Below are 27921 nucleotides of genomic sequence, written 5' to 3'. Positions count from 1 at the left end.
AATTTGAGTAATAAATGTGTTTGTTTATTTAGTTGAAAGAGTAAATGTGATAGACAGTTTGAGAATAAAAGTGTGGGCAGAGAGTAGTCTGAATTGGGTTCTGGAGGTGTACTCCAACTCACACATTGCACTCATATGCCAGCCATGAGTGTTTCCAAACCAGCGAGGTCACATCCACCAGTAGTGCTGGAGAGCTGCACTGGCTGGTTTCTCCTGTAAAGACAACTCACAATGGCTCATATTCTCTGTGCACTCACTCACCCAGATCAGGTGATACCCTGCTAGGGCAATGATTGGCTCTTGTCTCAGACCTTCCCCAAGGTGATTGGTTGAGTGACAAGCACCCTGCATGTGACCTCTATGATGAGCTTCCACCCACAGAAATATAGACAGGGTAGATGTTGTTATATAGTGCCACAGCGGTCTCGACCTCATCTATTACGGTTTTACAACTACTTTGAAAGGTACGGTTGAAAAATATTTATGGGCAGAGTATATATTTTACATATGATAATTTTTGTGAATCAACAATCCCATCTAGGTACAGTTGTCTGTGGTTGTGAAGTGAAATTCTGGGAATATGCAAATCAGGACAGCTAAGATCAGTCATTAAAGGGATAGTTCTGGATTTGGCAATGAGGCTCTTTATCTGCTTGTTTATTTAGGTGAAAGAGTAAATGTGATAGACAGTAGTTTGAGAATAAAACTGTAGTCATATAGTAACGGAAATTTGAGTAATAAATGTGTTTGTTTATTTAGTTGAAAGAGTAAATGTGATAGACAGTTTGAGAATAAAAGTGTGGGCAGAGAGTAGTCTGAATTGGGTTCTGGAGGTGTACTCCAACTCACACATTGCACTCATATGCCAGCCATGAGTGTTTCCAAACCAGTGAGGTCACATCCACCAGTAGTGCTGGAGAGCTGCACTGGCTGGTTTCTCCTGTAAAGACAACTCACAATGGCTCATATTCTCTGTGCACTCACTCACCCAGATCAGGTGATACCCTGCTAGGGCAATGATTGGCTCTTGTCTCAGACCTTCCCCAAGGTGATTGGTTGAGTGACAAGCACCCTGCATGTGACCTCTATGATGAGCTTCCACCCACAGAAATATAGACAGGGTAGATGTTGTTATATAGTGCCACAGCGGTCTCGACCTCATCTATTACGGTTTTACAACTACTTTGAAAGGTACGGTTGAAAAATATTTATGGGCAGAGTATATATTTTACATATGATAATTTTTGTGAATCAACAATCCCATCTAGGTACAGTTGTCTGTGGTTGTGAAGTGAAATTCTGGGAATATGCAAATCAGGACAGCTAAGATCAGTCATTAAAGGGATAGTTCTGGATTTGGCAATGAGGCTCTTTATCTGCTTGTTTATTTAGGTGAAAGAGTAAATGTGATAGACAGTAGTTTGAGAATAAAACTGTAGTCATATAGTAACGGAAATTTGAGTAATAAATGTGTTTGTTTATTTAGTTGAAAGAGTAAATGTGATAGACAGTTTGAGAATAAAAGTGTGGGCAGAGAGTAGTCTGAATTGGGTTCTGGAGGTGTACTCCAACTCACACATTGCACTCATATGCCAGCCATGAGTGTTTCCAAACCAGTGAGGTCACATCCACCAGTAGTGCTGGAGAGCTGCACTGGCTGGTTTCTCCTGTAAAGACAACTCACAATGGCTCATATTCTCTGTGCACTCACTCACCCAGATCAGGTGATACCCTGCTAGGGCAATGATTGGCTCTTGTCTCAGACCTTCCCCAAGGTGATTGGTTGAGTGACAAGCACCCTGCATGTGACCTCTATGATGAGCTTCCACCCACAGAAATATAGACAGGGTAGATGTTGTTATATAGTGCCACAGCGGTCTCGACCTCATCTATTACGGTTTTACAACTACTTTGAAAGGTACGGTTGAAAAATATTTATGGGCAGAGTATATATTTTACATATGATAATTTTTGTGAATCAACAATCCCATCTAGGTACAGTTGTCTGTGGTTGTGAAGTGAAATTCTGGGAATATGCAAATCAGGACAGCTAAGATCAGTCATTAAAGGGATAGTTCTGGATTTGGCAATGAGGCTCTTTATCTGCTTGTTTATTTAGGTGAAAGAGTAAATGTGATAGACAGTAGTTTGAGAATAAAACTGTAGTCATATAGTAACGGAAATTTGAGTAATAAATGTGTTTGTTTATTTAGTTGAAAGAGTAAATGTGATAGACAGTTTGAGAATAAAAGTGTGGGCAGAGAGTAGTCTGAATTGGGTTCTGGAGGTGTACTCCAACTCACACATTGCACTCATATGCCAGCCATGAGTGTTTCCAAACCAGTGAGGTCACATCCACCAGTAGTGCTGGAGAGCTGCACTGGCTGGTTTCTCCTGTAAAGACAACTCACAATGGCTCATATTCTCTGTGCACTCACTCACCCAGATCAGGTGATACCCTGCTAGGGCAATGATTGGCTCTTGTCTCAGACCTTCCCCAAGGTGATTGGTTGAGTGACAAGCACCCTGCATGTGACCTCTATGATGAGCTTCCACCCACAGAAATATAGACAGGGTAGATGTTGTTATATAGTGCCACAGCGGTCTCGACCTCATCTATTACGGTTTCACAACTACTTTGAAAGGTACGGTTGAAAAATATTTATGGGCAGAGTATATATTTTACATATGATAATTTTTGTGAATCAACAATCCCATCTAGGTACAGTTGTCTGTGGTTGTGAAGTGAAATTCTGGGAATATGCAAATCAGGACAGCTAAGATCAGTCATTAAAGGGATAGTTCTGGATTTGGCAATGAGGCTCTTTATCTGCTTGTTTATTTAGTTGAAAGAGTAAATGTGATAGACAGTAGTTTGAGAATAAAACTGTAGTCATATAGTAACGGAAATTTGAGTAATAAATGTGTTTGTTTATTTAGTTGAAAGAGTAAATGTGATAGACAGTTTGAGAATAAAAGTGTGGGCAGAGAGTAGTCTGAATTGGGTTCTGGAGGTGTACTCCAACTCACACATTGCACTCATATGCCAGCCATGAGTGTTTCCAAACCAGTGAGGTCACATCCACCAGTAGTGCTGGAGAGCTGCACTGGCTGGTTTCTCCTGTAAAGACAACTCACAATGGCTCATATTCTCTGTGCACTCACTCACCCAGATCAGGTGATACCCTGCTAGGGAAATGATTGGCTCTTGTCTCAGACCTTCCCCAAGGTGATTGGTTGAGTGACAAGCACCCTGCATGTGACCTCTATGATGAGCTTCCACCCACAGAAATATAGACAGGGTAGATGTTGTTATATAGTGCCACAGCGGTCTCGACCTCATCTATTACGGTTTTACAACTACTTTGAAAGGTACGGTTGAAAAATATTTATGGGCAGAGTATATATTTTACATATGATAATTTTTGTGAATCAACAATCCCATCTAGGTACAGTTGTCTGTGGTTGTGAAGTGAAATTCTGGGAATATGCAAATCAGGACAGCTAAGATCAGTCATTAAAGGGATAGTTCTGGATTTGGCAATGAGGCTCTTTATCTGCTTGTTTATTTAGGTGAAAGAGTAAATGTGATAGACAGTAGTTTGAGAATAAAACTGTAGTCATATAGTAACGGAAATTTGAGTAATAAATGTGTTTGTTTATTTAGTTGAAAGAGTAAATGTGATAGACAGTTTGAGAATAAAAGTGTGGGCAGAGAGTAGTCTGAATTGGGTTCTGGAGGTGTACTCCAACTCACACATTGCACTCATATGCCAGCCATGAGTGTTTCCAAACCAGTGAGGTCACATCCACCAGTAGTGCTGGAGAGCTGCACTGGCTGGTTTCTCCTGTAAAGACAACTCACAATGGCTCATATTCTCTGTGCACTCACTCACCCAGATCAGGTGATACCCTGCTAGGGCAATGATTGGCTCTTGTCTCAGACCTTCCCCAAGGTGATTGGTTGAGTGACAAGCACCCTGCATGTGACCTCTATGATGAGCTTCCACCCACAGAAATATAGACAGGGTAGATGTTGTTATATAGTGCCACAGCGGTCTCGACCTCATCTATTACGGTTTTACAACTACTTTGAAAGGTACGGTTGAAAAATATTTATGGGCAGAGTATATATTTTACATATGATAATTTTTGTGAATCAACAATCCCATCTAGGTACAGTTGTCTGTGGTTGTGAAGTGAAATTCTGGGAATATGCAAATCAGGACAGCTAAGATCAGTCATTAAAGGGATAGTTCTGGATTTGGCAATGAGGCTCTTTATCTGCTTGTTTATTTAGGTGAAAGAGTAAATGTGATAGACAGTAGTTTGAGAATAAAACTGTAGTCATATAGTAACGGAAATTTGAATAATAAATGTGTTTGTTTATTTAGTTGAAAGAGTAAATGTGATAGACAGTTTGAGAATAAAAGTGTGGGCAGAGAGTAGTCTGAATTGGGTTCTGGAGGTGTACTCCAACTCACACATTGCACTCATATGCCAGCCATGAGTGTTTCCAAACCAGTGAGGTCACATCCACCAGTAGTGCTGGAGAGCTGCACTGGCTGGTTTCTCCTGTAAAGACAACTCACAATGGCTCATATTCTCTGTGCACTCACTCACCCAGATCAGGTGATACCCTGCTAGGGCAATGATTGGCTCTTGTCTCAGACCTTCCCCAAGGTGATTGGTTGAGTGACAAGCACCCTGCATGTGACCTCTATGATGAGCTTCCACCCACAGAAATATAGACAGGGTAGATGTTGTTATATAGTGCCACAGCGGTCTCGACCTCATCTATTACGGTTTCACAACTACTTTGAAAGGTACGGTTGAAAAATATTTATGGGCAGAGTATATATTTTACATATGATAATTTTTGTGAATCAACAATCCCATCTAGGTACAGTTGTCTGTGGTTGTGAAGTGAAATTCTGGGAATATGCAAATCAGGACAGCTAAGATCAGTCATTAAAGGGATAGTTCTGGATTTGGCAATGAGGCTCTTTATCTGCTTGTTTATTTAGGTGAAAGAGTAAATGTGATAGACAGTAGTTTGAGAATAAAACTGTAGTCATATAGTAACGGAAATTTGAATAATAAATGTGTTTGTTTATTTAGTTGAAAGAGTAAATGTGATAGACAGTTTGAGAATAAAAGTGTGGGCAGAGAGTAGTCTGAATTGGGTTCTGGAGGTGTACTCCAACTCACACATTGCACTCATATGCCAGCCATGAGTGTTTCCAAACCAGTGAGGTCACATCCACCAGTAGTGCTGGAGAGCTGCACTGGCTGGTTTCTCCTGTAAAGACAACTCACAATGGCTCATATTCTCTGTGCACTCACTCACCCAGATCAGGTGATACCCTGCTAGGGCAATGATTGGCTCTTGTCTCAGACCTTCCCCAAGGTGATTGGTTGAGTGACAAGCACCCTGCATGTGACCTCTATGATGAGCTTCCACCCACAGAAATATAGACAGGGTAGATGTTGTTATATAGTGCCACAGCGGTCTCGACCTCATCTATTACGGTTTTACAACTACTTTGAAAGGTACGGTTGAAAAATATTTATGGGCAGAGTATATATTTTACATATGATAATTTTTGTGAATCAACAATCCCATCTAGGTACAGTTGTCTGTGGTTGTGAAGTGAAATTCTGGGAATATGCAAATCAGGACAGCTAAGATCAGTCATTAAAGGGATAGTTCTGGATTTGGCAATGAGGCTCTTTATCTGCTTGTTTATTTAGGTGAAAGAGTAAATGTGATAGACAGTAGTTTGAGAATAAAACTGTAGTCATATAGTAACGGAAATTTGAATAATAAATGTGTTTGTTTATTTAGTTGAAAGAGTAAATGTGATAGACAGTTTGAGAATAAAAGTGTGGGCAGAGAGTAGTCTGAATTGGGTTCTGGAGGTGTACTCCAACTCACACATTGCACTCATATGCCAGCCATGAGTGTTTCCAAACCAGTGAGGTCACATCCACCAGTAGTGCTGGAGAGCTGCACTGGCTGGTTTCTCCTGTAAAGACAACTCACAATGGCTCATATTCTCTGTGCACTCACTCACCCAGATCAGGTGATACCCTGCTAGGGCAATGATTGGCTCTTGTCTCAGACCTTCCCCAAGGTGATTGGTTGAGTGACAAGCACCCTGCATGTGACCTCTATGATGAGCTTCCACCCACAGAAATATAGACAGGGTAGATGTTGTTATATAGTGCCACAGCGGTCTCGACCTCATCTATTACGGTTTTACAACTACTTTGAAAGGTACGGTTGAAAAATATTTATGGGCAGAGTATATATTTTACATATGATAATTTTTGTGAATCAACAATCCCATCTAGGTACAGTTGTCTGTGGTTGTGAAGTGAAATTCTGGGAATATGCAAATCAGGACAGCTAAGATCAGTCATTAAAGGGATAGTTCTGGATTTGGCAATGAGGCTCTTTATCTGCTTGTTTATTTAGGTGAAAGAGTAAATGTGATAGACAGTAGTTTGAGAATAAAACTGTAGTCATATAGTAACGGAAATTTGAATAATAAATGTGTTTGTTTATTTAGTTGAAAGAGTAAATGTGATAGACAGTTTGAGAATAAAAGTGTGGGCAGAGAGTAGTCTCAATTGGGTTCTGGAGGTGTACTCCAACTCACACATTGCACTCATATGCCAGCCATGAGTGTTTCCAAACCAGTGAGGTCACATCCACCAGTAGTGCTGGAGAGCTGCACTGGCTGGTTTCTCCTGTAAAGACAACTCACAATGGCTCATATTCTCTGTGCACTCACTCACCCAGATCAGGTGATACCCTGCTAGGGCAATGATTGGCTCTTGTCTCAGACCTTCCCCAAGGTGATTGGTTGAGTGACAAGCACCCTGCATGTGACCTCTATGATGAGCTTCCACCCACAGAAATATAGACAGGGTAGATGTTGTTATATAGTGCCACAGCGGTCTCGACCTCATCTATTACGGTTTTACAACTACTTTGAAAGGTACGGTTGAAAAATATTTATGGGCAGAGTATATATTTTACATATGATAATTTTGTGAATCAACAATCCCATCTAGGTACAGTTGTCTGTGGTTGTGAAGTGAAATTCTGGGAATATGCAAATCAGGACAGCTAAGATCAGTCATTAAAGGGATAGTTCTGGATTTGGCAATGAGGCTCTTTATCTGCTTGTTTATTTAGGTGAAAGAGTAAATGTGATAGACAGTAGTTTGAGAATAAAACTGTAGTCATATAGTAACGGAAATTTGAATAATAAATGTGTTTGTTTATTTAGTTGAAAGAGTAAATGTGATAGACAGTTTGAGAATAAAAGTGTGGGCAGAGAGTAGTCTGAATTGGGTTCTGGAGGTGTACTCCAACTCACACATTGCACTCATATGCCAGCCATGAGTGTTTCCAAACCAGTGAGGTCACATCCACCAGTAGTGCTGGAGAGCTGCACTGGCTGGTTTCTCCTGTAAAGACAACTCACAATGGCTCATATTCTCTGTGCACTCACTCACCCAGATCAGGTGATACCCTGCTAGGGAATGATTGGCTCTTGTCTCAGACCTTCCCCAAGGTGATTGGTTGAGTGACAAGCACCCTGCATGTGACCTCTATGATGAGCTTCCACCCACAGAAATATAGACAGGGTAGATGTTGTTATATAGTGCCACAGCGGTCTCGACCTCATCTATTACGGTTTTACAACTACTTTGAAAGGTACGGTTGAAAAATATTTATGGGCAGAGTATATATTTTACATATGATAATTTTTGTGAATCAACAATCCCATCTAGGTACAGTTGTCTGTGGTTGTGAAGTGAATTTCTGGGAATATGCAAATCAGGACAGCTAAGATCAGTCATTAAAGGGATAGTTCTGGATTTGGCAATGAGGCTCTTTATCTGCTTGTTTATTTAGGTGAAAGAGTAAATGTGATAGACAGTAGTTTGAGAATAAAACTGTAGTCATATAGTAACGGAAATTTGAGTAATAAATGTGTTTGTTTATTTAGTTGAAAGAGTAAATGTGATAGACAGTTTGAGAATAAAAGTGTGGGCAGAGAGTAGTCTGAATTGGGTTCTGGAGGTGTACTCCAACTCACACATTGCACTCATATGCCAGCCATGAGTGTTTCCAAACCAGCGAGGTCACATCCACCAGTAGTGCTGGAGAGCTGCACTGGCTGGTTTCTCCTGTAAAGACAACTCACAATGGCTCATATTCTCTGTGCACTCACTCACCCAGATCAGGTGATACCCTGCTAGGGCAATGATTGGCTCTTGTCTCAGACCTTCCCCAAGGTGATTGGTTGAGTGACAAGCACCCTGCATGTGACCTCTATGATGAGCTTCCACCCACAGAAATATAGACAGGGTAGATGTTGTTATATAGTGCCACAGCGGTCTCGACCTCATCTATTACGGTTTTACAACTACTTTGAAAGGTACGGTTGAAAAATATTTATGGGCAGAGTATATATTTTACATATGATAATTTTTGTGAATCAACAATCCCATCTAGGTACAGTTGTCTGTGGTTGTGAAGTGAAATTCTGGGAATATGCAAATCAGGACAGCTAAGATCAGTCATTAAAGGGATAGTTCTGGATTTGGCAATGAGGCTCTTTATCTGCTTGTTTATTTAGGTGAAAGAGTAAATGTGATAGACAGTAGTTTGAGAATAAAACTGTAGTCATATAGTAACGGAAATTTGAATAATAAATGTGTTTGTTTATTTAGTTGAAAGAGTAAATGTGATAGACAGTTTGAGAATAAAAGTGTGGGCAGAGAGTAGTCTGAATTGGGTTCTGGAGGTGTACTCCAACTCACACATTGCACTCATATGCCAGCCATGAGTGTTTCCAAACCAGTGAGGTCACATCCACCAGTAGTGCTGGAGAGCTGCACTGGCTGGTTTCTCCTGTAAAGACAACTCACAATGGCTCATATTCTCTGTGCACTCACTCACCCAGATCAGGTGATACCCTGCTAGGGCAAATGATTGGCTCTTGTCTCAGACCTTCCCCAAGGTGATTGGTTGAGTGACAAGCACCCTGCATGTGACCTCTATGATGAGCTTCCACCCACAGAGATATAGACAGGGTAGATGTTGTTATATAGTGCCACAGCGGTCTCGACCTCATCTATTACGGTTTCACAACTACTTTGAAAGGTACGGTTGAAAAATATTTATGGGCAGAGTATATATTTTACATATGATAATTTTTGTGAATCAACAATCCCATCTAGGTACAGTTGTCTGTGGTTGTGAAGTGAATTTCTGGGAATATGCAAATCAGGACAGCTAAGATCAGTCATTAAAGGGATAGTTCTGGATTTGGCAATGAGGCTCTTTATCTGTTTGTTTATTTAGTTGAAAGAGTAAATGTGATAGACAGTAGTTTGAGAATAAAACTGTAATCATATAGTAACGGAAATTTGAGTAATAAATGTGTTTGTTTATTTAGTTGAAAGATTAAATGTGATAGACAGTTTGAGAATAAAAGTGTGGGCAGAGAGTAGTCTGAATTGGGTTCTGGAGGTGTACTCCAACTCACACATTGCACTCATATGCCAGCCATGAGTGTTTCCAAACCAGTGAGGTCACATCCACCAGTAGTGCTGGAGAGCTGCACTGGCTGGTTTCTCCTGTAAAGACAACTCACAATGGCTCATATTCTCTGTGCACTCACTCACCCAGATCAGGTGATACCCTGCTAGGGCAATGATTGGCTCTTGTCTCAGACCTTCCCCAAGGTGATTGGTTGAGTGACAAGCACCCTGCATGTGACCTCTATGATGAGCTTCCATCCACAGAAATATAGACAGGGTAGATGTTGTTATATAGTGCCACAGCGGTCTCGACCTCATCTATTACGGTTTCACAACTACTTTGAAAGGTACGGTTGAAAAATATTTATGGGCAGAGTATATATTTTACATATGATAATTTTTGTGAATCAACAATCCCATCTAGGTACAGTTGTCTGTGGTTGTGAAGTGAATTTCTGGGAATATGCAAATCAGGACAGCTAAGATCAGTCATTAAAGGGATAGTTCTGGATTTGGCAATGAGGCTCTTTATCTGCTTGTTTATTTAGGTGAAAGAGTAAATGTGATAGACAGTAGTTTGAGAATAAAACTGTAGTCATATAGTAACGGAAATTTGAGTAATAAATGTGTTTGTTTATTTAGTTGAAAGAGTAAATGTGATAGACAGTTTGAGAATAAAAGTGTGGGCAGAGAGTAGTCTGAATTGGGTTCTGGAGGTGTACTCCAACTCACACATTGCACTCATATGCCAGCCATGAGTGTTTCCAAACCAGTGAGGTCACATCCACCAGTAGTGCTGGAGAGCTGCACTGGCTGGTTTCTCCTGTAAAGACAACTCACAATGGCTCATATTCTCTGTGCACTCACTCACCCAGATCAGGTGATACCCTGCTAGGGCAATGATTGGCTCTTGTCTCAGACCTTCCCCAAGGTGATTGGTTGAGTGACAAGCACCCTGCATGTGACCTCTATGATGAGCTTCCACCCACAGAAATATAGACAGGGTAGATGTTGTTATATAGTGCCACAGCGGTCTCGACCTCATCTATTACGGTTTTACAACTACTTTGAAAGGTACGGTTGAAAAATATTTATGGGCAGAGTATATATTTTACATATGATAATTTTTGTGAATCAACAATCCCATCTAGGTACAGTTGTCTGTGGTTGTGAAGTGAAATTTCTGGGAATATGCAAATCAGGACAGCTAAGATCAGTCATTAAAGGGATAGTTCTGGATTTGGCAATGAGGCTCTTTATCTGCTTGTTTATTTAGGTGAAAGAGTAAATGTGATAGACAGTAGTTTGAGAATAAAACTGTAGTCATATAGTAACGGAAATTTGAGTAATAAATGTGTTTGTTTATTTAGTTGAAAGAGTAAATGTGATAGACAGTTTGAGAATAAAAGTGTGGGCAGAGAGTAGTCTGAATTGGGTTCTGGAGGTGTACTCCAACTCACACATTGCACTCATATGCCAGCCATGAGTGTTTCCAAACCAGTGAGGTCACATCCACCAGTAGTGCTGGAGAGCTGCACTGGCTGGTTTCTCCTGTAAAGACAACTCACAATGGCTCATATTCTCTGTGCACTCACTCACCCAGATCAGGTGATACCCTGCTAGGGCAATGATTGGCTCTTGTCTCAGACCTTCCCCAAGGTGATTGGTTGAGTGACAAGCACCCTGCATGTGACCTCTATGATGAGCTTCCACCCACAGAAATATAGACAGGGTAGATGTTGTTATATAGTGCCACAGCGGTCTCGACCTCATCTATTACGGTTTTACAACTACTTTGAAAGGTACGGTTGAAAAATATTTATGGGCAGAGTATATATTTTACATATGATAATTTTTGTGAATCAACAATCCCATCTAGGTACAGTTGTCTGTGGTTGTGAAGTGAAATTCTGGGAATATGCAAATCAGGACAGCTAAGATCAGTCATTAAAGGGATAGTTCTGGATTTGGCAATGAGGCTCTTTATCTGCTTGTTTATTTAGGTGAAAGAGTAAATGTGATAGACAGTAGTTTGAGAATAAAACTGTAGTCATATAGTAACGGAAATTTGAGTAATAAATGTGTTTGTTTATTTAGTTGAAAGAGTAAATGTGATAGACAGTTTGAGAATAAAAGTGTGGGCAGAGAGTAGTCTGAATTGGGTTCTGGAGGTGTACTCCAACTCACACATTGCACTCATATGCCAGCCATGAGTGTTTCCAAACCAGTGAGGTCACATCCACCAGTAGTGCTGGAGAGCTGCACTGGCTGGTTTCTCCTGTAAAGACAACTCACAATGGCTCATATTCTCTGTGCACTCACTCACCCAGATCAGGTGATACCCTGCTAGGGCAATGATTGGCTCTTGTCTCAGACCTTCCCCAAGGTGATTGGTTGAGTGACAAGCACCCTGCATGTGACCTCTATGATGAGCTTCCACCCACAGAAATATAGACAGGGTAGATGTTGTTATATAGTGCCACAGCGGTCTCGACCTCATCTATTACGGTTTTACAACTACTTTGAAAGGTACGGTTGAAAAATATTTATGGGCAGAGTATATATTTTACATATGATAATTTTTGTGAATCAACAATCCCATCTAGGTACAGTTGTCTGTGGTTGTGAAGTGAAATTCTGGGAATATGCAAATCAGGACAGCTAAGATCAGTCATTAAAGGGATAGTTCTGGATTTGGCAATGAGGCTCTTTATCTGCTTGTTTATTTAGGTGAAAGAGTAAATGTGATAGACAGTAGTTTGAGAATAAAACTGTAGTCATATAGTAACGGAAATTTGAATAATAAATGTGTTTGTTTATTTAGTTGAAAGAGTAAATGTGATAGACAGTTTGAGAATAAAAGTGTGGGCAGAGAGTAGTCTCAATTGGGTTCTGGAGGTGTACTCCAACTCACACATTGCACTCATATGCCAGCCATGAGTGTTTCCAAACCAGTGAGGTCACATCCACCAGTAGTGCTGGAGAGCTGCACTGGCTGGTTTCTCCTGTAAAGACAACTCACAATGGCTCATATTCTCTGTGCACTCACTCACCCAGATCAGGTGATACCCTGCTAGGGAAATGATTGGCTCTTGTCTCAGACCTTCCCCAAGGTGATTGGTTGAGTGACAAGCACCCTGCATGTGACCTCTATGATGAGCTTCCACCCACAGAGATATAGACAGGGTAGATGTTGTTATATAGTGCCACAGCGGTCTCGACCTCATCTATTACGGTTTCACAACTACTTTGAAAGGTACGGTTGAAAAATATTTATGGGCAGAGTATATATTTTACATATGATAATTTTTGTGAATCAACAATCCCATCTAGGTACAGTTGTCTGTGGTTGTGAAGTGAATTTCTGGGAATATGCAAATCAGGACAGCTAAGATCAGTCATTAAAGGGATAGTTCTGGATTTGGCAATGAGGCTCTTTATCTGTTTGTTTATTTAGTTGAAAGAGTAAATGTGATAGACAGTAGTTTGAGAATAAAACTGTAATCATATAGTAACGGAAATTTGAGTAATAAATGTGTTTGTTTATTTAGTTGAAAGATTAAATGTGATAGACAGTTTGAGAATAAAAGTGTGGGCAGAGAGTAGTCTGAATTGGGTTCTGGAGGTGTACTCCAACTCACACATTGCACTCATATGCCAGCCATGAGTGTTTCCAAACCAGTGAGGTCACATCCACCAGTAGTGCTGGAGAGCTGCACTGGCTGGTTTCTCCTGTAAAGACAACTCACAATGGCTCATATTCTCTGTGCACTCACTCACCCAGATCAGGTGATACCCTGCTAGGGCAATGATTGGCTCTTGTCTCAGACCTTCCCCAAGGTGATTGGTTGAGTGACAAGCACCCTGCATGTGACCTCTATGATGAGCTTCCACCCACAGAAATATAGACAGGGTAGATGTTGTTATATAGTGCCACAGCGGTCTCGACCTCATCTATTACGGTTTTACAACTACTTTGAAAGGTACGGTTGAAAAATATTTATGGGCAGAGTATATATTTTACATATGATAATTTTTGTGAATCAACAATCCCATCTAGGTACAGTTGTCTGTGGTTGTGAAGTGAAATTCTGGGAATATGCAAATCAGGACAGCTAAGATCAGTCATTAAAGGGATAGTTCTGGATTTGGCAATGAGGCTCTTTATCTGCTTGTTTATTTAGGTGAAAGAGTAAATGTGATAGACAGTAGTTTGAGAATAAAACTGTAGTCATATAGTAACGGAAATTTGAATAATAAATGTGTTTGTTTATTTAGTTGAAAGAGTAAATGTGATAGACAGTTTGAGAATAAAAGTGTGGGCAGAGAGTAGTCTGAATTGGGTTCTGGAGGTGTACTCCAACTCACACATTGCACTCATATGCCAGCCATGAGTGTTTCCAAACCAGTGAGGTCACATCCACCAGTAGTGCTGGAGAGCTGCACTGGCTGGTTTCTCCTGTAAAGACAACTCACAATGGCTCATATTCTCTGTGCACTCACTCACCCAGATCAGGTGATACCCTGCTAGGGCAATGATTGGCTCTTGTCTCAGACCTTCCCCAAGGTGATTGGTTGAGTGACAAGCACCCTGCATGTGACCTCTATGATGAGCTTCCACCCACAGAAATATAGACAGGGTAGATGTTGTTATATAGTGCCACAGCGGTCTCGACCTCATCTATTACGGTTTTACAACTACTTTGAAAGGTACGGTTGAAAAATATTTATGGGCAGAGTATATATTTTACATATGATAATTTTTGTGAATCAACAATCCCATCTAGGTACAGTTGTCTGTGGTTGTGAAGTGAAATTCTGGGAATATGCAAATCAGGACAGCTAAGATCAGTCATTAAAGGGATAGTTCTGGATTTGGCAATGAGGCTCTTTATCTGCTTGTTTATTTAGGTGAAAGAGTAAATGTGATAGACAGTAGTTTGAGAATAAAACTGTAGTCATATAGTAACGGAAATTTGAATAATAAATGTGTTTGTTTATTTAGTTGAAAGAGTAAATGTGATAGACAGTTTGAGAATAAAAGTGTGGGCAGAGAGTAGTCTCAATTGGGTTCTGGAGGTGTACTCCAACTCACACATTGCACTCATATGCCAGCCATGAGTGTTTCCAAACCAGTGAGGTCACATCCACCAGTAGTGCTGGAGAGCTGCACTGGCTGGTTTCTCCTGTAAAGACAACTCACAATGGCTCATATTCTCTGTGCACTCACTCACCCAGATCAGGTGATACCCTGCTAGGGAAATGATTGGCTCTTGTCTCAGACCTTCCCCAAGGTGATTGGTTGAGTGACAAGCACCCTGCATGTGACCTCTATGATGAGCTTCCACCCACAGAGATATAGACAGGGTAGATGTTGTTATATAGTGCCACAGCGGTCTCGACCTCATCTATTACGGTTTCACAACTACTTTGAAAGGTACGGTTGAAAAATATTTATGGGCAGAGTATATATTTTACATATGATAATTTTTGTGAATCAACAATCCCATCTAGGTACAGTTGTCTGTGGTTGTGAAGTGAATTTCTGGGAATATGCAAATCAGGACAGCTAAGATCAGTCATTAAAGGGATAGTTCTGGATTTGGCAATGAGGCTCTTTATCTGTTTGTTTATTTAGTTGAAAGAGTAAATGTGATAGACAGTAGTTTGAGAATAAAACTGTAATCATATAGTAACGGAAATTTGAGTAATAAATGTGTTTGTTTATTTAGTTGAAAGATTAAATGTGATAGACAGTTTGAGAATAAAAGTGTGGGCAGAGAGTAGTCTGAATTGGGTTCTGGAGGTGTACTCCAACTCACACATTGCACTCATATGCCAGCCATGAGTGTTTCCAAACCAGTGAGGTCACATCCACCAGTAGTGCTGGAGAGCTGCACTGGCTGGTTTCTCCTGTAAAGACAACTCACAATGGCTCATATTCTCTGTGCACTCACTCACCCAGATCAGGTGATACCCTGCTAGGGCAAATGATTGGCTCTTGTCTCAGACCTTCCCCAAGGTGATTGGTTGAGTGACAAGCACCCTGCATGTGACCTCTATGATGAGCTTCCACCCACAGAAATATAGACAGGGTAGATGTTGTTATATAGTGCCACAGCGGTCTCGACCTCATCTATTACGGTTTTACAACTACTTTGAAAGGTACGGTTGAAAAATATTTATGGGCAGAGTATATATTTTACATATGATAATTTTTGTGAATCAACAATCCCATCTAGGTACAGTTGTCTGTGGTTGTGAAGTGAAATTCTGGGAATATGCAAATCAGGACAGCTAAGATCAGTCATTAAAGGGATAGTTCTGGATTTGGCAATGAGGCTCTTTATCTGCTTGTTTATTTAGGTGAAAGAGTAAATGTGATAGACAGTAGTTTGAGAATAAAACTGTAGTCATATAGTAACGGAAATTTGAGTAATAAATGTGTTTGTTTATTTAGTTGAAAGAGTAAATGTGATAGACAGTTTGAGAATAAAAGTGTGGGCAGAGAGTAGTCTGAATTGGGTTCTGGAGGTGTACTCCAACTCACACATTGCACTCATATGCCAGCCATGAGTGTTTCCAAACCAGCGAGGTCACATCCACCAGTAGTGCTGGAGAGCTGCACTGGCTGGTTTCTCCTGTAAAGACAACTCACAATGGCTCATATTCTCTGTGCACTCACTCACCCAGATCAGGTGATACCCTGCTAGGGCAATGATTGGCTCTTGTCTCAGACCTTCCCCAAGGTGATTGGTTGAGTGACAAGCACCCTGCATGTGACCTCTATGATGAGCTTCCACCCACAGAAATATAGACAGGGTAGATGTTGTTATATAGTGCCACAGCGGTCTCGACCTCATCTATTACGGTTTTACAACTACTTTGAAAGGTACGGTTGAAAAATATTTATGGGCAGAGTATATATTTTACATATGATAATTTTTGTGAATCAACAATCCCATCTAGGTACAGTTGTCTGTGGTTGTGAAGTGAAATTCTGGGAATATGCAAATCAGGACAGCTAAGATCAGTCATTAAAGGGATAGTTCTGGATTTGGCAATGAGGCTCTTTATCTGCTTGTTTATTTAGGTGAAAGAGTAAATGTGATAGACAGTAGTTTGAGAATAAAACTGTAGTCATATAGTAACGGAAATTTGAATAATAAATGTGTTTGTTTATTTAGTTGAAAGAGTAAATGTGATAGACAGTTTGAGAATAAAAGTGTGGGCAGAGAGTAGTCTGAATTGGGTTCTGGAGGTGTACTCCAACTCACACATTGCACTCATATGCCAGCCATGAGTGTTTCCAAACCAGTGAGGTCACATCCACCAGTAGTGCTGGAGAGCTGCACTGGCTGGTTTCTCCTGTAAAGACAACTCACAATGGCTCATATTCTCTGTGCACTCACTCACCCAGATCAGGTGATACCCTGCTAGGGCAATGATTGGCTCTTGTCTCAGACCTTCCCCAAGGTGATTGGTTGAGTGACAAGCACCCTGCATGTGACCTCTATGATGAGCTTCCACCCACAGAAATATAGACAGGGTAGATGTTGTTATATAGTGCCACAGCGGTCTCGACCTCATCTATTACGGTTTCACAACTACTTTGAAAGGTACGGTTGAAAAATATTTATGGGCAGAGTATATATTTTACATATGATAATTTTTGTGAATCAACAATCCCATCTAGGTACAGTTGTCTGTGGTTGTGAAGTGAAATTCTGGGAATATGCAAATCAGGACAGCTAAGATCAGTCATTAAAGGGATAGTTCTGGATTTGGCAATGAGGCTCTTTATCTGTTTGTTTATTTAGTTGAAAGAGTAAATGTGATAGACAGTAGTTTGAGAATAAAACTGTAGTCATATAGTAACGGAAATTTGAATAATAAATGTGTTTGTTTATTTAGTTGAAAGAGTAAATGTGATAGACAGTTTGAGAATAAAAGTGTGGGCAGAGAGTAGTCTCAATTGGGTTCTGGAGGTGTACTCCAACTCACACATTGCACTCATATGCCAGCCATGAGTGTTTCCAAACCAGTGAGGTCACATCCACCAGTAGTGCTGGAGAGCTGCACTGGCTGGTTTCTCCTGTAAAGACAACTCACAATGGCTCATATTCTCTGTGCACTCACTCACCCAGATCAGGTGATACCCTGCTAGGGAAATGATTGGCTCTTGTCTCAGACCTTCCCCAAGGTGATTGGTTGAGTGACAAGCACCCTGCATGTGACCTCTATGATGAGCTTCCACCCACAGAAATATAGACAGGGTAGATGTTGTTATATAGTGCCACAGCGGTCTCGACCTCATCTATTACGGTTTCACAACTACTTTGAAAGGTACGGTTGAAAAATATTTATGGGCAGAGTATATATTTTACATATGATAATTTTTGTGAATCAACAATCCCATCTAGGTACAGTTGTCTGTGGTTGTGAAGTGAATTTCTGGGAATATGCAAATCAGGACAGCTAAGATCAGTCATTAAAGGGATAGTTCTGGATTTGGCAATGAGGCTCTTTATCTGTTTGTTTATTTAGTTGAAAGAGTAAATGTGATAGACAGTAGTTTGAGAATAAAACTGTAATCATATAGTAACGGAAATTTGAGTAATAAATGTGTTTGTTTATTTAGTTGAAAGATTAAATGTGATAGACAGTTTGAGAATAAAAGTGTGGGCAGAGAGTAGTCTGAATTGGGTTCTGGAGGTGTACTCCAACTCACACATTGCACTCATATGCCAGCCATGAGTGTTTCCAAACCAGTGAGGTCACATCCACCAGTAGTGCTGGAGAGCTGCACTGGCTGGTTTCTCCTGTAAAGACAACTCACAATGGCTCATATTCTCTGTGCACTCACTCACCCAGATCAGGTGATACCCTGCTAGGGCAATGATTGGCTCTTGTCTCAGACCTTCCCCAAGGTGATTGGTTGAGTGACAAGCACCCTGCATGTGACCTCTATGATGAGCTTCCACCCACAGAAATATAGACAGGGTAGATGTTGTTATATAGTGCCACAGCGGTCTCGACCTCATCTATTACGGTTTTACAACTACTTTGAAAGGTACGGTTGAAAAATATTTATGGGCAGAGTATATATTTTACATATGATAATTTTTGTGAATCAACAATCCCATCTAGGTACAGTTGTCTGTGGTTGTGAAGTGAAATTCTGGGAATATGCAAATCAGGACAGCTAAGATCAGTCATTAAAGGGATAGTTCTGGATTTGGCAATGAGGCTCTTTATCTGCTTGTTTATTTAGGTGAAAGAGTAAATGTGATAGACAGTAGTTTGAGAATAAAACTGTAGTCATATAGTAACGGAAATTTGAGTAATAAATGTGTTTGTTTATTTAGTTGAAAGAGTAAATGTGATAGACAGTTTGAGAATAAAAGTGTGGGCAGAGAGTAGTCTGAATTGGGTTCTGGAGGTGTACTCCAACTCACACATTGCACTCATATGCCAGCCATGAGTGTTTCCAAACCAGTGAGGTCACATCCACCAGTAGTGCTGGAGAGCTGCACTGGCTGGTTTCTCCTGTAAAGACAACTCACAATGGCTCATATTCTCTGTGCACTCACTCACCCAGATCAGGTGATACCCTGCTAGGGCAATGATTGGCTCTTGTCTCAGACCTTCCCCAAGGTGATTGGTTGAGTGACAAGCACCCTGCATGTGACCTCTATGATGAGCTTCCACCCACAGAAATATAGACAGGGTAGATGTTGTTATATAGTGCCACAGCGGTCTCGACCTCATCTATTACGGTTTTACAACTACTTTGAAAGGTACGGTTGAAAAATATTTATGGGCAGAGTATATATTTTACATATGATAATTTTTGTGAATCAACAATCCCATCTAGGTACAGTTGTCTGTGGTTGTGAAGTGAAATTCTGGGAATATGCAAATCAGGACAGCTAAGATCAGTCATTAAAGGGATAGTTCTGGATTTGGCAATGAGGCTCTTTATCTGCTTGTTTATTTAGGTGAAAGAGTAAATGTGATAGACAGTAGTTTGAGAATAAAACTGTAGTCATATAGTAACGGAAATTTGAATAATAAATGTGTTTGTTTATTTAGTTGAAAGAGTAAATGTGATAGACAGTTTGAGAATAAAAGTGTGGGCAGAGAGTAGTCTCAATTGGGTTCTGGAGGTGTACTCCAACTCACACATTGCACTCATATGCCAGCCATGAGTGTTTCCAAACCAGTGAGGTCACATCCACCAGTAGTGCTGGAGAGCTGCACTGGCTGGTTTCTCCTGTAAAGACAACTCACAATGGCTCATATTCTCTGTGCACTCACTCACCCAGATCAGGTGATACCCTGCTAGGGCAATGATTGGCTCTTGTCTCAGACCTTCCCCAAGGTGATTGGTTGAGTGACAAGCACCCTGCATGTGACCTCTATGATGAGCTTCCACCCACAGAAATATAGACAGGGTAGATGTTGTTATATAGTGCCACAGCGGTCTCGACCTCATCTATTACGGTTTCACAACTACTTTGAAAGGTACGGTTGAAAAATATTTATGGGCAGAGTATATATTTTACATATGATAATTTTTGTGAATCAACAATCCCATCTAGGTACAGTTGTCTGTGGTTGTGAAGTGAATTTCTGGGAATATGCAAATCAGGACAGCTAAGATCAGTCATTAAAGGGATAGTTCTGGATTTGGCAATGAGGCTCTTTATCTGTTTGTTTATTTAGTTGAAAGAGTAAATGTGATAGACAGTAGTTTGAGAATAAAACTGTAATCATATAGTAACGGAAATTTGAGTAATAAATGTGTTTGTTTATTTAGTTGAAAGATTAAATGTGATAGACAGTTTGAGAATAAAAGTGTGGGCAGAGAGTAGTCTGAATTGGGTTCTGGAGGTGTACTCCAACTCACACATTGCACTCATATGCCAGCCATGAGTGTTTCCAAACCAGTGAGGTCACATCCACCAGTAGTGCTGGAGAGCTGCACTGGCTGGTTTCTCCTGTAAAGACAACTCACAATGGCTCATATTCTCTGTGCACTCACTCACCCAGATCAGGTGATACCCTGCTAGGGAAATGATTGGCTCTTGTCTCAGACCTTCCCCAAGGTGATTGGTTGAGTGACAAGCACCCTGCATGTGACCTCTATGATGAGCTTCCACCCACAGAAATATAGACAGGGTAGATGTTGTTATATAGTGCCACAGCGGTCTCGACCTCATCTATTACGGTTTCACAACTACTTTGAAAGGTACGGTTGAAAAATATTTATGGGCAGAGTATATATTTTACATATGATAATTTTTGTGAATCAACAATCCCATCTAGGTACAGTTGTCTGTGGTTGTGAAGTGAATTTCTGGGAATATGCAAATCAGGACAGCTAAGATCAGTCATTAAAGGGATAGTTCTGGATTTGGCAATGAGGCTCTTTATCTGTTTGTTTATTTAGTTGAAAGAGTAAATGTGATAGACAGTAGTTTGAGAATAAAACTGTAGTCATATAGTAACGGAAATTTGAATAATAAATGTGTTTGTTTATTTAGTTGAAAGAGTAAATGTGATAGACAGTTTGAGAATAAAAGTGTGGGCAGAGAGTAGTCTGAATTGGGTTCTGGAGGTGTACTCCAACTCACACATTGCACTCATATGCCAGCCATGAGTGTTTCCAAACCAGTGAGGTCACATCCACCAGTAGTGCTGGAGAGCTGCACTGGCTGGTTTCTCCTGTAAAGACAACTCACAATGGCTCATATTCTCTGTGCACTCACTCACCCAGATCAGGTGATACCCTGCTAGGGCAATGATTGGCTCTTGTCTCAGACCTTCCCCAAGGTGATTGGTTGAGTGACAAGCACCCTGCATGTGACCTCTATGATGAGCTTCCACCCACAGAAATATAGACAGGGTAGATGTTGTTATATAGTGCCACAGCGGTCTCGACCTCATCTATTACGGTTTTACAACTACTTTGAAAGGTACGGTTGAAAAATATTTATGGGCAGAGTATATATTTTACATATGATAATTTTTGTGAATCAACAATCCCATCTAGGTACAGTTGTCTGTGGTTGTGAAGTGAAATTCTGGGAATATGCAAATCAGGACAGCTAAGATCAGTCATTAAAGGGATAGTTCTGGATTTGGCAATGAGGCTCTTTATCTGCTTGTTTATTTAGGTGAAAGAGTAAATGTGATAGACAGTAGTTTGAGAATAAAACTGTAGTCATATAGTAACGGAAATTTGAGTAATAAATGTGTTTGTTTATTTAGTTGAAAGAGTAAATGTGATAGACAGTTTGAGAATAAAAGTGTGGGCAGAGAGTAGTCTGAATTGGGTTCTGGAGGTGTACTCCAACTCACACATTGCACTCATATGCCAGCCATGAGTGTTTCCAAACCAGTGAGGTCACATCCACCAGTAGTGCTGGAGAGCTGCACTGGCTGGTTTCTCCTGTAAAGACAACTCACAATGGCTCATATTCTCTGTGCACTCACTCACCCAGATCAGGTGATACCCTGCTAGGGCAATGATTGGCTCTTGTCTCAGACCTTCCCCAAGGTGATTGGTTGAGTGACAAGCACCCTGCATGTGACCTCTATGATGAGCTTCCACCCACAGAAATATAGACAGGGTAGATGTTGTTATATAGTGCCACAGCGGTCTCGACCTCATCTATTACGGTTTTACAACTACTTTGAAAGGTACGGTTGAAAAATATTTATGGGCAGAGTATATATTTTACATATGATAATTTTTGTGAATCAACAATCCCATCTAGGTACAGTTGTCTGTGGTTGTGAAGTGAAATTCTGGGAATATGCAAATCAGGACAGCTAAGATCAGTCATTAAAGGGATAGTTCTGGATTTGGCAATGAGGCTCTTTATCTGCTTGTTTATTTAGGTGAAAGAGTAAATGTGATAGACAGTAGTTTGAGAATAAAACTGTAGTCATATAGTAACGGAAATTTGAGTAATAAATGTGTTTGTTTATTTAGTTGAAAGAGTAAATGTGATAGACAGTTTGAGAATAAAAGTGTGGGCAGAGAGTAGTCTGAATTGGGTTCTGGAGGTGTACTCCAACTCACACATTGCACTCATATGCCAGCCATGAGTGTTTCCAAACCAGTGAGGTCACATCCACCAGTAGTGCTGGAGAGCTGCACTGGCTGGTTTCTCCTGTAAAGACAACTCACAATGGCTCATATTCTCTGTGCACTCACTCACCCAGATCAGGTGATACCCTGCTAGGGCAATGATTGGCTCTTGTCTCAGACCTTCCCCAAGGTGATTGGTTGAGTGACAAGCACCCTGCATGTGACCTCTATGATGAGCTTCCACCCACAGAAATATAGACAGGGTAGATGTTGTTATATAGTGCCACAGCGGTCTCGACCTCATCTATTACGGTTTTACAACTACTTTGAAAGGTACGGTTGAAAAATATTTATGGGCAGAGTATATATTTTACATATGATAATTTTTGTGAATCAACAATCCCATCTAGGTACAGTTGTCTGTGTTTGTGAAGTGAATTTCTGGGAATATGCAAATCAGGACAGCTAAGATCAGTCATTAAAGGGATAGTTCTGGATTTGGCAATGAGGCTCTTTATCTGTTTGTTTATTTAGTTGAAAGAGTAAATGTGATAGACAGTAGTTTGAGAATAAAACTGTAGTCATATAGTAACGGAAATTTGAGTAATAAATGTGTTTGTTTATTTAGTTGAAAGAGTAAATGTGATAGACAGTTTGAGAATAAAAGTGTGGGCAGAGAGTAGTCTGAATTGGGTTCTGGAGGTGTACTCCAACTCACACATTGCACTCATATGCCAGCCATGAGTGTTTCCAAACCAGTGAGGTCACATCCACCAGTAGTGCTGGAGAGCTGCACTGGCTGGTTTCTCCTGTAAAGACAACTCACAATGGCTCATATTCTCTGTGCACTCACTCACCCAGATCAGGTGATACCCTGCTAGGGCAATGATTGGCTCTTGTCTCAGACCTTCCCCAAGGTGATTGGTTGAGTGACAAGCACCCTGCATGTGACCTCTATGATGAGCTTCCACCCACAGAAATATAGACAGGGTAGATGTTGTTATATAGTGCCACAGCGGTCTCGACCTCATCTATTACGGTTTTACAACTACTTTGAAAGGTACGGTTGAAAAATATTTATGGGCAGAGTATATATTTTACATATGATAATTTTTGTGAATCAACAATCCCATCTAGGTACAGTTGTCTGTGGTTGTGAAGTGAAATTCTGGGAATATGCAAATCAGGACAGCTAAGATCAGTCATTAAAGGGATAGTTCTGGATTTGGCAATGAGGCTCTTTATCTGCTTGTTTATTTAGGTGAAAGAGTAAATGTGATAGACAGTAGTTTGAGAATAAAACTGTAGTCATATAGTAACGGAAATTTGAGTAATAAATGTGTTTGTTTATTTAGTTGAAAGAGTAAATGTGATAGACAGTTTGAGAATAAAAGTGTGGGCAGAGAGTAGTCTGAATTGGGTTCTGGAGGTGTACTCCAACTCACACATTGCACTCATATGCCAGCCATGAGTGTTTCCAAACCAGTGAGGTCACATCCACCAGTAGTGCTGGAGAGCTGCACTGGCTGGTTTCTCCTGTAAAGACAACTCACAATGGCTCATATTCTCTGTGCACTCACTCACCCAGATCAGGTGATACCCTGCTAGGGCAGTGATTGGCTCTTGTCTCAGACCTTCCCCAAGGTGATTGGTTGAGTGACAAGCACCCTGCATGTGACCTCTATGATGAGCTTCCACCCACAGAAATATAGACAGGGTAGATGTTGTTATATAGTGCCACAGCGGTCTCGACCTCATCTATTACGGTTTCACAACTACTTTGAAAGGTACGGTTGAAAAATATTTATGGGCAGAGTATATATTTTACATATGATAATTTTTGTGAATCAACAATCCCATCTAGGTACAGTTGTCTGTGGTTGTGAAGTGAATTTCTGGGAATATGCAAATCAGGACAGCTAAGATCAGTCATTAAAGGGATAGTTCTGGATTTGGCAATGAGGCTCTTTATCTGTTTGTTTATTTAGTTGAAAGAGTAAATGTGATAGACAGTAGTTTGAGAATAAAACTGTAGTCATATAGTAACGGAAATTTGAATAATAAATGTGTTTGTTTATTTAGTTGAAAGAGTAAATGTGATAGACAGTTTGAGAATAAAAGTGTGGGCAGAGAGTAGTCTGAATTGGGTTCTGGAGGTGTACTCCAACTCACACATTGCACTCATATGCCAGCCATGAGTGTTTCCAAACCAGTGAGGTCACATCCACCAGTAGTGCTGGAGAGCTGCACTGGCTGGTTTCTCCTGTAAAGACAACTCACAATGGCTCATATTCTCTGTGCACTCACTCACCCAGATCAGGTGATACCCTGCTAGGGCAGTGATTGGCTCTTGTCTCAGACCTTCCCCAAGGTGATTGGTTGAGTGACGAGCACCCTGCATGTGACCTCTATGATGAGCTTCCACCCACAGAAATATAGACAGGGTAGATGTTGTTATATAGTGCCACAGTGGTCTCGACCTCATCTATTACGGTTTCACAACTACTTTGAAAGGTACGGTTGAAAAATATTTATGGGCAGAGTATATATTTTACATATGATAATTTTTGTGAATCAACAATCCCATCTAGGTACAGTTGTCTGTGGTTGTGAAGTGAAATTCTGGGAATATGCAAATCAGGACAGCTAAGATCAGTCATTAAAGGGATAGTTCTGGATTTGGCAATGAGGCTCTTTATCTGTTTGTTTATTTAGTTGAAAGAGTAAATGTGATAGACAGTAGTTTGAGAATAAAACTGTAGTCATATAGTAACGGAAATTTGAATAATAAATGTGTTTGTTTATTTAGTTGAAAGAGTAAATGTGATAGACAGTTTGAGAATAAAAGTGTGGGCAGAGAGTAGTCTGAATTGGGTTCTGGAGGTGTACTCCAACTCACACATTGCACTCATATGCCAGCCATGAGTGTTTCCAAACCAGTGAGGTCACATCCACCAGTAGTGCTGGAGAGCTGCATTGGCTGGTTTCTCCTGTAAAAACAGCTCACAATGGCTCATATTTTCTGTGCACTCACTCACCCAGATCAGGTGATACCCTGCTAGGGCAGTGATTGGCTCTTGTCTCAGACCTTCCCCAAGGTGATTGGTTGAGTGACGAGCACCCTGCATGTGACCTCTATGATGAGCTTCCACCCACAGAAATATAGACAGGGTAGATGTTGTTATATAGTGCCACAGCGGTCTCGACCTCATCTATTACGGTTTCACAACTACTTTGAAAGGTACGGTTGAAAAATATTTATGGGCAGAGTATATATTTTACATATGATAATTTTTGTGAATCAACAATCCCATCTAGGTACAGTTGTCTGTGGTTGTGAAGTGAAATTCTGGGAATATGCAAATCAGGACAGCTAAGATCAGTCATTAAAGGGATAGTTCTGGATTTGGCAATGAGGCTCTTTATCTGTTTGTTTATTTAGTTGAAAGAGTAAATGTGATAGACAGTAGTTTGAGAATAAAACTGTAGTCATATAGTAACGGAAATTTGAGTAATAAATGTGTTTGTTTATTTAGTTGAAAGAGTAAATGACAGTTTGAGAATAAAAGTGTGGGCAGAGAGTAGTCTGAATTGGGTTCTGGAGGTGTACTCCAACTCACACATTGCACTCATATGCCAGCCATGAGTGTTTCCAAACCAGTGAGGTCACATCCACCAGTAGTGCTGGAGAGCTGCACTGGCTGGTTTCTCCTGTAAAGACAACTCACAATGGCTCATATTCTCTGTGCACTCACTCACCCAGATCAGGTGATACCCTGCTAGGGCAGTGATTGGCTCTTGTCTCAGACCTTCCCCAAGGTGATTGGTTGAGTGACGAGCACCCTGCATGTGACCTCTATGATGAGCTTCCACCCACAGAAATATAGACAGGGTAGATGTTGTTATATAGTGCCACAGCGGTCTCGACCTCATCTATTACGGTTTCACAACTACTTTGAAAGGTACGGTTGAAAAATATTTATGGGCAGAGTATATATTTTACATATGATAATTTTTGTGAATCAACAATCCCATCTAGGTACAGTTGTCTGTGGTTGTGAAGTGAAATTCTGGGAATATGCAAATCAGGACAGCTAAGATCAGTCATTAAAGGGATAGTTCTGGATTTGGCAATGAGGCTCTTTATCTGTTTGTTTATTTAGTTGAAAGAGTAAATGTGATAGACAGTAGTTTGAGAATAAAACTGTAGTCATATAGTAACGGAAATTTGAATAATAAATGTGTTTGTTTATTTAGTTGAAAGAGTAAATGACAGTTTGAGAATAAAAGTGTGGGCAGAGAGTAGTCTGAATTGGGTTCTGGAGGTGTACTCCAACTCACACATTGCACTCATATGCCAGCCATGAGTGTTTCCAAACCAGTGAGGTCACATCCACCAGTAGTGCTGGAGAGCTGCACTGGCTGGTTTCTCCTGTAAAAACAGCTCACAATGGCTCATATTTTCTGTGCACTCACTCACCCAGATCAGGTGATACCCTGCTAGGGCAGTGATTGGCTCTTGTCTCAGACCTTCCCCAAGGTGATTGGTTGAGTGACGAGCACCCTGCATGTGACCTCTATGATGAGCTTCCACCCACAGAAATATAGACAGGGTAGATGTTGTTATATAGTGCCACAGCGGTCTCGACCTCATCTATTACGGTTTCACAACTACTTTGAAAGGTACGGTTGAAAAATATTTATGGGCAGAGTATATATTTTACATATGATAATTTTTGTGAATCAACAATCCCATCTAGGTACAGTTGTCTGTGGTTGTGAAGTGAAATTCTGGGAATATGCAAATCAGGACAGCTAAGATCAGTCATTAAAGGGATAGTTCTGGATTTGGCAATGAGGCTCTTTATCTGTTTGTTTATTTAGTTGAAAGAGTAAATGTGATAGACAGTAGTTTGAGAATAAAACTGTAGTCATATAGTAACGGAAATTTGAATAATAAATGTGTTTGTTTATTTAGTTGAAAGAGTAAATGTGATAGACAGTTTGAGAATAAAAGTGTGGGCAGAGAGTAGTCTGAATTGGGTTCTGGAGGTGTACTCCAACTCACACATTGCACTCATATGCCAGCCATGAGTGTTTCCAAACCAGTGAGGTCACATCCACCAGTAGTGCTGGAGAGCTGCACTGGCTGGTTTCTCCTGTAAAGACAACTCACAATGGCTCATATTCTCTGTGCACTCACTCACCCAGATCAGGTGATACCCTGCTAGGGCAGTGATTGGCTCTTGTCT

At 40.6% G+C, this 27921-nt stretch overlaps 1 protein-coding gene across 1 annotated transcript in view; it reads left to right on the top strand.

Annotated features, from left to right (window-relative positions):
- Window positions 1-27921, top strand: part of LOC112227362 — a 54879-nt gene that overhangs the window by 17787 nt on the left and 9171 nt on the right. Inside the window, exon 2 of the mRNA XM_042308356.1 lies at window positions 24417-24456. Coding sequence (XP_042164290.1) covers window positions 24417-24456 — 40 coding nt within the window. The remainder of the gene's footprint in view (window positions 1-24416; window positions 24457-27921) is intronic.

This window comes from Oncorhynchus tshawytscha, linkage group LG28 (assembly GCF_018296145.1).
Source record: "Oncorhynchus tshawytscha isolate Ot180627B linkage group LG28, Otsh_v2.0, whole genome shotgun sequence".
Classification (NCBI taxonomy): Eukaryota; Metazoa; Chordata; class Actinopteri; order Salmoniformes; family Salmonidae; genus Oncorhynchus; species Oncorhynchus tshawytscha.
This window is presented reverse-complemented; position numbering and strand designations above follow the sequence as displayed.